Here is a 14146-nt window from a genome sequence, read left to right as displayed (position 1 = left end):
GGACGCGAAGAATTTATTCAATGATTGGTATTGTCCCATAAGAATTAGCGTAGTTTTCATTATGGCAACCGAACAGAATGAGAAAGTGCAATACCTAACCAAAGTGAAAATGTGAATAGTGTGCATGTGCATGTACTTGGAATGGACTTTAGATAGACGTAGAGTTCTTTTCATGAACTCAAAAGTGTTAATCATAAAATGTTTTATTTCAAGATCTCTTTTCGTCATATTATATTAATTGAGTCATTTTTAAGACAGTTCTTGTAGTCTATCCCCGATTTTATTCAATCAGTATATTGAGAAAGCAGTAAAAGAAACAAACGAAAAATTTGGAGTAGGAATTAAAATCCAAGGAGAAGAATAAAAACCTTGAGGTTTGCCGATGACATAGTATTTTTTTTAGAGATAGTAAACGACTGGGAAGAGATGTTGAGCGGAATGGACATTGTCTTGAAAGGAGGATGTAAGATGAAAATCAACAAAAGCAAAACGAGGATAATGGAATATAGTCGAACTAAATCAGGTGGCGCTGAGGGAATTAGATTAGAAATGAGACACTTAAAGTAGTAGATGAGTTCTGCTGTTTTGGCAGCACAATAACTGATGATGGTCGAAGTAGAGAGGATATAAAATGTAGACTGGCGATGACAAAGAAGGCGTTTCTGAAGCAGAGTGTAGATTTCAGTGTCAGGAAGTCAATCTTGAAAGTATTTGTATGGAATGTAGCCATGGATGGAAGTGAAACATGGACGATGCAGACTTTAGACAAGAAGAGAATACAAACTTTTGAAAATGAGGAGGTACTGAATAGAATTGGAGAGAAGAGGAATTTGTGGCACAACTTGACTGGAAGAAGGGGTCGGTTGGTGGCACACGTTCTGAGGCATCAAGGGATCACGAATTTAGTATTGGAGGGAAGTATGGAGAGTAAAAATCGTAGAGGGTCACCAAGAGATGAATACGCTAAGCAGATTCAAAAGGGTGTAGGTTGCAGTAGTTATTCGGAGATGAAGAGGCTTCCACAGTATAGAGTAGCATGGAGAGCTGCATCAAACCAATCCTTGGACTGAAGACCACAACGACAACAACATCTCTACTGTCGCACAGGAGTGTGGTTATAAAAGTTTTTACAGCGATATGTATAACTCGGCAGTAGGTTGTCCCGAAATTCAGTAAACAAATAGTCCTGTGCAGAAACATGTGGCAGCAAACAACAGGTCAAACGCGTTAATGAGTCAAATAAGTTATAAAAGTATCAAATGACCGGATAATTTACGAAGTTTCGCAACTGGTGTCAATGTAACTGAGATAAAAACGTCGTGTAAACAGACTTACGAGAAACTAGTTCACACAAATCACAGAGTCCTGGTCAAGGTTTTCGATGAAGATTTGTTTGCACAGTGGAATTTTAGGAGATGGAATTGTACTGTATGGAAGATGATTCTTCGGTAAGTACCCGTCAACGTGTACATGAAATGCTCACTTTTAAGACAACAGAGTGAACAACATTGGCAGAGAAGCAATTACTAACCTATCATAAACAATGTGTGCAAGTAATGGGGGAAATGATTCTGACTGCAGAGGACAGTTCTCTCAAAGGATTATGAAATAATGTACACAATGAGACCAGTGATTGTCACTTTGAACAGTTTCTATGACCTTTCATGATTCCCGTCATGTGCAAATTGTTTACGAATAAAAAAATGATGTTCATTCCGACTTCGGTAATTTATTTCGAAGCACTCCGGAGTGACACATAAGAAGAAATAGTAACACAATTGTATTTTATGTTCATTTTCATACAAAGCATCCCGAGGAGATAAACAGCGCTGATGTATGGTGCATTGTAGTAGCACTTGGAAAGACTGTTCTGTAGGGCTTTGTTTGAGCACGACTCGAAATGTTCGAACAGTTTACGACACAGATAGGGGAATCTCAGGTCCTGTTCGATTTTTCGATTGGCCCATGATACAGTGACTATTGTTGATACTATTTCCAAGCCCCGTGTTAAAGTTTTTAATGCACAGTGCATTTTAACAATCAAAATAGCTCTGAAACACTGACTAAAATACCTTATAGGGTGCAGGTCATATGTTAAAACGGCAACTAAAAAATAAATAAGACACTTTCGCTCGTCCCACGATCTAGTGACGTGTGATACTGCTATCTCCAAGACTGATCTTGTCTTAATTTATTCTCGCAATGACAGTTACAATCAATTTACTAAAGTGTATCTGGTAACGGTTTTAACCATTACTATAATATGTAGACAGGTACTGAAATGCTATTTAGCAGCCCACTTTGTAAATCAGGTTCAGTAAAATAATTTTTTTGGGACAAAACATCTTCGCTTTTGCCTGCTACCTTTACTTAAAAATCAGCATAAATGTTTACATGTCTATACATACCGACATTGTACGAGATCCCTTATTGCGAATTTGTTCAAATACAACAGAAGCTTGTACAGTGATTACATTCGATGCTATTTCCTTCCAAGTTGCACGACACTGTCAGATTTTAAGCAGAGCCGTAGCTTTTTGTTGTGGCTAGGCTAATTCGTAGTTTCTTGCTTATACCTTGCATTCGCGCAGCTTGAGTCAGATGTCATATGATTGTTCGAACAGGCTCTATTCTGTATCGAACGCTACGGCGCATCGGGAGTACTTGATCCAGTTCGCACGCGAGTTTCGTTTGCTCAGCCCTAGTATTCAATATCTAGTGACGCCAGATGTCGGGTATTGTGACTAGACAGACAAAAGCAGCAGAAATTAAAAATTATATAGAGAATTAGAGACAAAGATCATAAAAATTATAACTCATTGTGCTCTTTGGCAAAAGTAAACTGTAAGATGTAAAAAATTTGCGGAGAAAGCAGTATTTAAGAGCCGAAAGAGCAGATACCATTGATGACCGTGCAGCTTCTCTAGAATGAAATGATAATTAAATCGAAACCCTTAGCTGCTGACAGGTGTTGTTGATCTACGTCAATGGGGACAGCTGAAAATGTATGCTCCGACCGGGACTCGAACCCGGGATCTCCTGTTTACATGGCAGACACTTTATCCATCTGCGCCACCGAGGACACAGAGGATAGCGCGACTGCAGGGACTTATCCCTTGCACTCGTCCAGTGAGACCCACATTCCGAACAGTCCACAACATACATTCGTAGTGTTCCTAATAGATTTTTGCCCATTCACTCACTACTCGAGTCAGACTAAGCTGACGAGTCCCTTAAGAGTTACTATAGTTAAAGGCTACATGGCCATTGACCTTCTTCTGTGCGAAAGCTCGCAATTTGGCCGAACTCTTACGGGACTCGTCAGCTTAGTCTGGCGTGAGTAATGAGTGAATGGGCAAAAATCTATTACGAACAATACGAGTGTAGGTTGTGGATAGTTGGGAATGTGGGCCTCACGGGAAGCGTGCAAGGGATGGGTCCCTGCAGTCACCTCTTCTCTTTGCCGTCGGTGGCTCAGATGGAGTCAGAGGGTTAGCTGCACTCTGCAATAAAAAAATTGAGTTAATGGATCAACGACGACCTTAAAGGGCTGTCTTATGACGTCCGCCCCGAGCAGATGCAAAGAACAAAACGAACAAAATGAGATAAAAAACGATGGATAGAGCGTCCGCCATCTAAGAAGGAGATCCCGGGTTCGAGTCCCGCTCGGGGCACACATTTTCAGCTGTCCCCATTGATGTACATCAACAACACCTGCCGGCAGCAAAGGGTTTCGATTTAATTATCATTTTTTCTTCTTTTTTCAGAAGCATGTTAGTCAGGCGAGAGCATAATTTCTACATTATTTACATCCTTTAACGTCAATGAATGGTTTCAGATGGGTGTCACATACCGGAAGTAGCTTGTGGACTATCTCGCTCCCCGAACTGAGGCCATTATTATGGCTGGAGGCGATGTTATGCGGTCTTAGCGTGGTGTCTCCTGAGGATGGCTAATTTTTTGCTCGGTATGCTCGTTTGCATTCTGTATATGCTACGCATTACAAGACGTGCACCGTTTGAATGTGACTTGAGGAACCACGTCGCACGAATACTCACCAGCAGGTTGCGCTCTGACATGTTCCAAGCCCTGGGCCGCAGCATCAGCACGGGGCACTCGGTAATGGGAGGCGCGCCCTCCAGCGTACCGTGCACGGCGCGGTACACCGCCAAGAGGCCGGCCAGCTGGTTGCCCCACGTGGGACAGTGCCCGTCGTCGAAGTCAACCTGCGGGCACACTCGCTCCGTCAGTATACACACTTGTCACGCCAGCAACGCTAACTACCGTGCGTACTATGGAATCTCTTGTCTTATCTGCTATTCACAGTACCAAGGGTAGTCGTAACGTCTTCGTTATCACCTTGAACCAAATATACTGAAGCGCCAAAGAAACTGGTATAGGCATGCGTATTCAAATATAGATATATGTAAACAGACCGAATACGGCACTGCAATCGACAACGTCTGTATAAGGCAAGTGTCTGGCGCAGTTGTTAGATCGGTTACTGCTGCTACAATGGCAGGTTATCAAGATTTAAGAGTGTTTGAACTTAGTGTTATAATCAGCGCACGAGCGATGGGACGCCGCATCTCCGAGATAGCGACGAATAGTGGATTCTCCCGTGCGACCATTTCACGAGTGCACCGTGAATATCAGGAATCCGGTAAAACATCAAATCTCCGACATAGCTGCGGCCGGAAAAAGATCGTGCAAGAACGGGATAAACGACGACGGAAGAGAATCATTCAACGTGACAGAAGTACAGTCCTTCCGAAAATTGCTGCAGATTTCAATGCTGGCCATCAGCAACTGTCTGCTTGCGAACCATTCAACGAAATATCATCGATATGGGCTTTTAGTGATAAAGACCACTAGTGTATCCTTGATGACTGCACGACACAACGCTTTACGCCTCACCTGTGCCCGTCAACACTGGCATTGGACTGTTGATGACTCGAAACATGTTACCTGGTCGGAAGAGTATCGTTTCAAATTGTATCGAGCGGACGGACGTGTAAGGTTATGGAGACAACCTCATGAATCCGTGGACCCTGCATGTCAGAAGAGGACTGTTAAAGCTGGTGGAGGCTCTGTAATGGTGCGGGGCGTGTGCAGTTGGAGTGATACGGGATCTCTGATACGTGCACGAGACGCGTACTTAAGCATCCTGTCTGATCACATGCATCCACTCACGTCCATTGTGCATTCCGACGGACTTGGGCAACTCCAGGAGGACAATACGACACCACACACGTCCAGAATTTCTACAGAATAGCTCCAGGAACACTCTCCTCAGTTTAAACACATCTGCTGGCCATCAAACTCCCCAGACATGGACATTAATGAGCATCTGTGGGATCCCTAGCAATGTGCTGTTCAGAAGAGATCTCCACCCGCTCGTACTCTTACGGATTTGTGGACAGCCCTGCAGGATTCGTGGTGTCAGTTCCCTCCAGCACTACCTCAGACATTAGTCGACTTCATGCCACGTCGTGCTGCGCCACTTCTGCGTGCTCACGGGAGCCCTACACGATGTTAGGCAGGTGTACCAGTTTCCTTGGCTCTTCACCGTAGTTACTTAGTTAATTTTTGTTTGTTCTGATGCACCTTCCCGCAGTCCTAATATGATCCGTGGCGCCTCGTTTCACTTTCCCACTTTCGATAGCTTCTAGCTGGCGTCTTACCAGGTGTCGCATATTGCTCCCTTGTGCGGTTATCGCTGCTTCATCATCCAAGATGGTGTTGAGTGTTTTTTTTCTTTCTTGGGATTTTCATGGTGTGGTGCTAACACACTATGGTTGTGAAGGTCAAATCAGCACAGGAGCGTACTAAAAAAATCAGCTGACGAGATCACAGCTGGCTGTCAAGACGACGAGTTGCGGGAAGCTATCCAGGGGAATTTGTTTACTCCACGACAGCGCCCAAATTCAATCTGCACAAGTCACAACTATACAGGCTCCTTGTTTCGACCATCAAATTATTCTACGTCCCGCGTAATTCTCCCGAGAAGGCATCCAGTGACTTGGTCCTCTCTCTCGGCCTGATAAAGAAACCACTGCGAGGCATGCATTTCCAGAATGACGACGAGCCAAAATGTAGATTTCTACAACCTAAGGTCTCCACCAAGCCATCTAGCGCCTATAAACGCAGAGGGAATATGTAGAGAAGGACTGATACCATCCAGAGCTTCTTGTTCGTAGCTTGATTTTCACAGGGTGGAAATTAAAATTTTATGACGAAGCTTTGCGGTGTGCAATAACACATATTGAGCACCCAGCTCAAACGTGCTACATTATTTCTCACTTATTAACAGTTTTTGGCTATTATGCTAGTATTTCTTGGATTTACCCTACTCGACCGCCATTGGCCGTTTTCGGTTGGTGTTGTCCACTGTCTTCAGGCCCCCAGCAACACAGGCAAAAAATGAAGGCTGTGAAAGGCGATGTAGGCCTCAGAACACCTGGAATATTCAAAATACCGTGTGGGTGTGCGCAGTTTTATGTCGGCCCGACTGGTCGCACTATTGAACAGCGCTGCAGAGAACATGAAAAGCATTTCCGCCTACACTATACCAAAAAGTCAGCTGTAGCGGAACATGCAATGGAAAACGGACACCGAATTCCATTCGACGAGACTTCTGCTAGTAAACGGAACAAACAGTTCTGGGATAGCGTAATAAACGAAGGAATGGAGATCAAAATATCGAAGAGAAACCTCAGTAAGGACTGTGGATTGTAGCTTAGCACGACCGGGGATTCTGTGATCGGGGAGTTGAAGCGGGCGCCACGGTCGCGCGGCCAATACATTACCATACATGGTGAGGGACTGAGCATCACTGACGTCACTGGCGACGCCACGGCTACGTAAGTATGGCAGCTGTATCCACACGACAATCAATCACTTCACGATTACAGAACGGAACTCTGCCGAAAGATAGTAGGATGTTAAGCATTTGTCGAGGTTTGAAAGCCGAGTATATTTGATTTATGGATATCGCCATGAGAGAACGCATTCGTACTGCTAATAATCGCCGCCAAACTGGTCGACGCGGGAAAAGAAATTCCCGCTTCGATCCAGGGACACATCCAGATATCTCTATACTGTTTTTCAATCTCATCGGCTAACCTCGAAATTTTTATTTCTTCTCCCTCAACTTTAATTCCCTTTACAAATTTCTCCTTCGTTTCTACTTGCTCAATGGACAGATTGCATATGATCGGGGTTAGGCTAAAACCCTGACTTCCCTTTGTACTACTGCTTCCCTTTCATGTCCCTCGACCCTTACCTGTACAACAGCGTCTGGTTTCCATACTAACTATACATAATCTTACGCAACCGTTAATTGTGCCTGTTGCTTTTAGAATTCCAAGGAGTGTTTTCCAGTCAACATTATCAAAAGAGTTCTCTAAATCTACAAAAGCCATGAATGTACACTGAGGTGGAAAAAGTCATGGAATGCTTCCTTTCCCCAAGCATAGTGCAGCAACTCGACACGACATAGCATGGACTCAACAAGTCGTTGGAATCCACTGCAAAAAAAAGTGAGCCATGCAGCCTCTATAGCCAAATCAGTCAATGATAGGTTCAGTGGACCAGAGGACACAGCCCAGGCAATTATGGAACCACCAGCAGCTTGCACACTTCCTTGCTGACAACTTCTGTCCATGACTTCGTGGGTTCTGCGCCACACTCGAACGGTATCACTGGCTCTTCCCAACTGAAATCGGGACTCATCCGACCAGGCCAAGGTTTTCCAGTCGTCTAGGGTCCAATTGACATTGTCACAAGTCCTCGCGTCGGTCGTCTGCTGTCACATCCCATTAACGCCACATTTCGTCGCACTGTCCTAGCAGATACGTTCGTCGTACGTTCCACAATGATTTCTGCGGCTATTTCACAGTGTTGCTTGTTAGTTAGCACTGAGAACTCTACCGAAACGTCGCTGCAACTCGGCCTTTAAGTGATTTTCGTCGCCCACTGCGTTGACCGTGGTGACAGGTAACGCCTGAAATTTGTTGTTCTCGGCACACTCTAGACACTGGACGTCGGAATATTGAATTCCCAAAATATTTCTGGAATGGTATGGCCCATGCGTTCAGCTCCAACGACTATTCCGTGTTCAAAGTGTTAATGTCCGCAGTGCGACCATAACCACGTCGGAAACCTTTTCACAAGGATCATCTGAGTGAGAATGACATTTCCGCCAATGCACTGCCCTTTTATACCTTGCGTACGCTATACTATCGCCATCTGTATATGTGTATATCACTATTCCATAACTTGTCACGTCAGCGTAGGTCTGCCTTTCTGATAACACATTACAACACCAATAATGGTAGGTTTGCAGTAAACAATACATTGCGTGAGTGGCAGTGTTACTAACCTGAATGCCCTGTACGTCGGCTTTCAGAGCGGCCCTGAAGTGGTCGATGTCTGCAGGGCTGACATCGCCCAGGTCGACATGACGGTTGGTCAGCCTGCTGGGCACCGGCGCTACCCTCCAGTCGCCGGACGCGGCCCTGTTGTCCCCGTGGCGGAATGCTGGGAGCCGCCGGCCGTCGGCGAACTCGCACTTACTCTGCGCCCGCCGCCGGTAGAGCTGCAACACGAATATACATGTGAGCTTTAATACACGTTAATTATCTCTACCAAAAACTAACGCTTTGTTTAAATGTAGGATAAAGTTGCGCCAAACAGAAACCTTAAGCGGATTTTTTAAAATAACTGTAATAAAGTCAAATTTCAAATTTTTATTTTATACCTCTGACAAGCTTATACCTTAAGTCGAAACAGTATAATTTGAATTGTTTTTTAAATTTTGATTTTAGCCCAGGAATACTGAAACAAATAGATGGTGCTCTAATAAACGTTTGCCACCAACTGTAGCGGGAAACGGCACTCCATATGGGGCAAACGAACGCCTGACTTTTTAATCTCTCTCATCATTGCAACAATTCTGGCAGACGAAGTTCAGCCGTGTACGGTTCGCGTTCATGCCGTTCATAGCTTGGCATCTTGTAATAGCGATAGTGGCGTCTCGTTTTCTTAGTGTGTTCACTGGCGCCACTACGATTGCTCGTCCTGTCTCTCCGTGAGTGGCAGCAGCAACGCTTATCGGTAGAACGTACGGTAGTACCATCTTTGCAGCGGTTTCTAGTATTTCCGAGTCGTCGTGCGCCGTGCTAGTTCAGTTGGGACGGAGCGGCAGTGAGGTGCGGACAGCCAGTACTCACCCGACCGCTGGCGACACACATACACTGTCCGATGGAAGGATGTGGTTGCGAGAGCGCACGGCCACTTCAAGGACCGGATTCAGCGAGTTTCAGTTGAATGGGCCGTGATATTCGAGTAGTGCAACTTTCACCTGTGTGTGTGTCTGCCCATCGAAGTGACCTCATGGCAATAAGTTGTCAGTCGACGATTTATACTGGGATCTTCCCAGTGCCTGACTTGAGTGGGGACGACCGTTGGTTGGTCGTTCGGTCGGTCGTAGCAGCGGCCGACGTACATTGGATCTTCTACATCTACATCTACATTTATACTCCGCAAGCCACCCAACGGTGTGTGGCGGAGGGCACTTTACGTGCCACTGTCATTACCTCCCTTTCCTGTTCCAGTCGCGTATGGTTCGCGGGAAGAACGACTGTCTGAAAGCCTCCGTGCGCGCTCTAATCTCTCTAATTTTACATTCGTGATCTCCTCGGGAGGTATAAGTAGGGGGAAGCAATATATTCGATACCTCATCCAGAAATGCACCCTCTCGAAACCTGGCGAGCAAGCTACACCGCGATGCAGAGCGCCTCTCTTGCAGAGTCTGCCACTTGAGTTTGTTACACATCTCCGTAACGCTATCACGGTTACCAAATAACCCTGTGACGAAACGCGGCGCTCTTCTTTGGATCTTCTCTATCTCCTCCGTCAACCCGATCTGGTACGGATCCCACACTGATGAGCAATACTCAAGTATAGGTCGAACGAGTGTTTTGTAAGCCACCTCCTTTGTTGATGGACTACATTTTCTAAGGACTCTCCCAATTAATCTCAACCTGGTACCCGCTTTACCAACAATTAATTTTATATGATCATTCCACTTCAAATCGTTCCGCACGCATACTCCCAGATATTTTACAGAAGTAACTACTACCAGTGTTTGTTCCGCTATCATATAATCATACAATAAAGGATCCTTCTTTCTATGTATTCGCAATACATTACATTTGTCTATGTTAAGGGTCAGTTGCCACTCCCTGCACCAAGTGCCTATCCGCTGCAGATCTTCCTGCATTTCGCTACAATTTTCCAATGCTGCAACTTCTCTGTATGCTACAGCATCATCCGCGAAAAGCCGCATGGGACTTCCGACACTATCTACTAGGTCATATATATATATATATATATATATATATATATATATATATATATATTGTGAAAAGCAATGGTCCCATAACACTCCCCTGTGGCACGCCAGAGGTTACTTTAACGTCTGTAGACGTCTCTCCATTGATAACAACATGCTGTGTTCTGTTTGCTAAAAACTCTTCAATCCAGCCACACAGCTGGTCTGATATTCCGTAGGCTCTTACTTTGTTTATCAGGCGACAGTGCGGAACTGTATCGAACGCCTTCCAGAAGTCAAGAAAAATAGCATCTACCTGGGAGCCTGTATCTAATATTTTCTGGGTCTCATGAACAAATAAAGCGAGTTGGGTCTCACACGATCGCTGTTTCCGGAATCCATGTTGATTCCTACATAGTAGATTCTGGGTTTCCAAAAACGACATGATACTCGAGCAAAAAACATGTTCTAAAATTCTACAACAGATCGACGTCAGAGATATAGGTCTATAGTTTTGCGCATCTGCTCGACGACCCTTCTTGAAGACTGGGACTACCTGTGCTCTTTTCCAATCATTTGGAACCTTCCGTTCCTCTAGAGACTTGCGGTACACGGCTGTTAGAAGGGGGGCAAGTTCTTTCGCGTACTCTGTGTAGAATCGAATTGGTATCCCGTCAGGTCCAGTGGACTTTCCTCTGTTGAGTGATTCCAGTTGTTTTTCTATTCCTTGGACACTTATCTCAATGTCAGCCATTTTTTCGTTTGTGCAATGATTTAGAGAAGGAACTGCAGTGCGGTCTTCCTCTGTGAAACAGCTTTGGAAAAAGGTGTTTAGTATTTCATCTTTACGCGTGTCATCCTCTGTTTCAATGCCATCATCATCCCGGAGTGTCTGGATATGCTGTTTCGAGCCACTTACTGATTTAACGTAAGTCCAGAACTTCCTAGGATTTTCTGTCAAGTCGGTACATAGAATTTTTCTTTCAAATTCACTGAACGCTTCACGCATAGCCCTCCTTACGCTAACTTTGACATCGTTTAGCTTCTGTTTGTCTGAGAGGTTTTGGCTGCGTTTAAACTTAGAGTGAAGCTCTCTTTGCTTTCGCAGTAGTTTCCTAACTTTGTTGTTGTACCACGGTGGGTTTTTCCCGTCCCTTACAGTTTTACTCGGCACGTACCTGTCTAAAACGCATTTTACGATTGCCTTGAACTTTTTCCATAAACACTCAACATTGTCATTGTCGGAACAGAAATTTTCGTTTTGATCTGTTAGGTAGTCTGAAATTTGCCTTCTATTACTCTTGCTAAACAGATAAACCTTCCTCCCTTTTTTTATATTCCTACTAACTTCCATATTCAGGGATGCTGCAACGGCCTTATGATCACTGATTCCCTGTTCTGTACATACAAAGTCGAAAAGTTCGGGTCTGTTTGTTATCAGTTGGTCCAAGATGTTATCTCCACGAGTCGGTTCTCTGTTTAATTGCTCGAGGTAATTTTCGGATAGTGCACTCAGTATAATGTCACTCGATGCTCTGTCCCTACCACCCGTCCTAAACATCTGAGTGTCCCAGTCTATATCTGGTAAATTGAAATCTCCACCTAAGACTATAACATGCTGAGAAAATTTATGTGAAATGTATTCCAAATTTTCTCTCAGTTGTTCTGCCACTAATGCTGCTGAGTCGGGAGGTCGGTAAAAGGAGCCAATTATTAACCTAGCTCGGTTGTTGAGTGTAACGTCCACCCATAATAATTCACAGCAACTATCCACTTCTATTTCACTACAGGATAAACTACTACTAACAGCGACGAACACTCCACCACCGGTTGCATGCAATCTATCCTTTCTAAACACCGTCTGTACCTTCGTAAAAATTTCGGCAGAATTTATCTCTGGCTTCAACCAGCTTTCTGTACCTATAACGATTTCAGCTTCGGTGCTTTCTATCAGCGCTTGAAGTTCCGGTACTTTACCAACGCAGCTTCGACAGTTTACAATTACAATACCGATTGCTGCTTGGTCCCCGCATGTCCTGACTTTGCCCTGCACCCGTCGAGGCTGTTGCCCTTTCTGTACTTGCCCGAGGCCATCTAAACTAAAAAACCGACCAGCCCACGCCACACAACCCCTGCTACCCGTGTAGCCGCTTGTTGCGTGTAGTGGACTCGTGACCTATCCAGCGGAACCCGAAACCCCACCACCCTATGGCGCAAGTCGAGGAATCTGCAGCCCACACGGTCGCAGAACCTTCTCAGCCTCTGATTCAGACCCTCCACTCGGCTCTGTACCAAAGGTCCGCAGTCAGTCCTGTCGATGATGCTGCAGATGGTGAGCTTTGCTTTCATCCCGCTAGCGAGACTGGCAGTCTTCACCAAATCAGATAGCCGCCGGAAGCCAGAGAGGATTTCCTCGGATCCATAACGACACACATCATTGGTGCCGACATGAGCGACCACCTGCAGATGGGTGCACCCTGTACCCTTCATGGCATCCGGAAGGACTCTTTCCACATCTGGAATGACTCCCCCCGGTATGCACACGGAGTGCACATTGGTTTTCTTCCCCTCTCTTGTTGCCATACCCCTAAGGGGCCCCATTACGCGCCTGACGTTGGAGCTCCCAACTACCAGTAAGCCCACCCTCTGCGACCAAAAAAAAAAATGTTTCAAATGGCTCTGAGCACTATGGGACTTAACATCTATGGTCATCAGTCCCCTAGAACTTAGAACTACTTAAACCTAACTAACCTAAGGACAGCACACAACACCCAGCCATCACGAGGGAGAGAAAATCCCTGACCCCGCCGGGAATCGAACCCGGGAACCCGGGCGTGGGAAGCGAGAACGCAACCCTTTGCGACCGCCCGGATCTTGCAGACTGAGGGGCAACCTCTGGAACAGGACAAGTAGCCATGTCAGGCCTAAGATCAGTATCAGCCTGAGACAGAGCCTGAAACCGGTTCGTCAGACAAACTGGAGAGGCCTTCCGTTCAGCCCTCCGGAATGTCTTTCGCCCCCCGCCACACCTTGAGACGACCTCCCATTCTACCACAGGTGAGGGATCAGCCTCAATGCGGGCAGTATCCCGGGCAACCACAGTCGTAGTCCGATCGGGGGTTGCGTGGGCCGAGCTGGCCGTCCCCGACAAACCCCCATCCGGAACCCCACAGTAATGCCCATTGGCAACAGCCTCAAGCTGTGTGACCGAAGCCAACACTGCCTGAAGCTGGGAGCGAAGGGATGCCAACTCAGCCTGCATCCGAACACAGCAGTTGCAGTCCCTATCCATGCTAAAAACTGTTTTGCAAAGAACGTCTGAACTAATCCACAGAGAGCGCAAACAAATCGACACAAAATTTAAACGGTTATTAAAATACAAGATTGCCTAGTAAATGCAGTAATGCTGCTACTTGCGCACTGCTGACACACTTCTCGGCGGCGGAAGGAGACTACGCGATTTTACACTATTCAGGTACTAAAACGCGATGCTACAACTCTCAAATACTATAATACGCCCGAAATTTATGAATTAAACAATGCAAGTACCAAAACACGCAAAGAAATTAAGAATTAAACTATGTAACAAATGAGTGAGCTAGGAATATACGACTTGCTGCTACAGCTGCTTATCCAACGGCGGCAGGGAGCACACTGACTGTGACCAACCGACACTGGCCGTTCAAAACAAAAACTGAAGACAAACGACTACGCGAATTTACACTATTCAGGTACTAAAACGCGATGCTACAACTCTCAAATACTATAATACGCCAGAAATCTATGAATTGGACAATGCAAGTACCAAAA

At 45.5% G+C, this 14146-nt stretch overlaps 1 protein-coding gene across 1 annotated transcript in view; it reads right to left on the bottom strand.

The window, feature by feature from the left end:
• The window catches only part of LOC124621819 (malate synthase-like), a 138218-nt gene that overhangs the window by 59138 nt on the left and 64934 nt on the right, over positions 1-14146 (bottom strand). The window contains exons 3-4 of the mRNA XM_047147257.1: positions 8384-8599; positions 4059-4226 (exon numbers count right to left, since the gene is read on the bottom strand). Coding sequence (XP_047003213.1) covers positions 4059-4226; positions 8384-8599 — 384 coding nt within the window. The remainder of the gene's footprint in view (positions 1-4058; positions 4227-8383; positions 8600-14146) is intronic.

Source organism: Schistocerca americana, chromosome 7 (assembly GCF_021461395.2).
Source record: "Schistocerca americana isolate TAMUIC-IGC-003095 chromosome 7, iqSchAmer2.1, whole genome shotgun sequence".
Taxonomy (NCBI): domain Eukaryota; kingdom Metazoa; phylum Arthropoda; class Insecta; order Orthoptera; family Acrididae; genus Schistocerca; species Schistocerca americana.
Note: the sequence above shows the minus strand (reverse complement) of the source record. Positions and strands in the feature narration are given on the sequence as shown.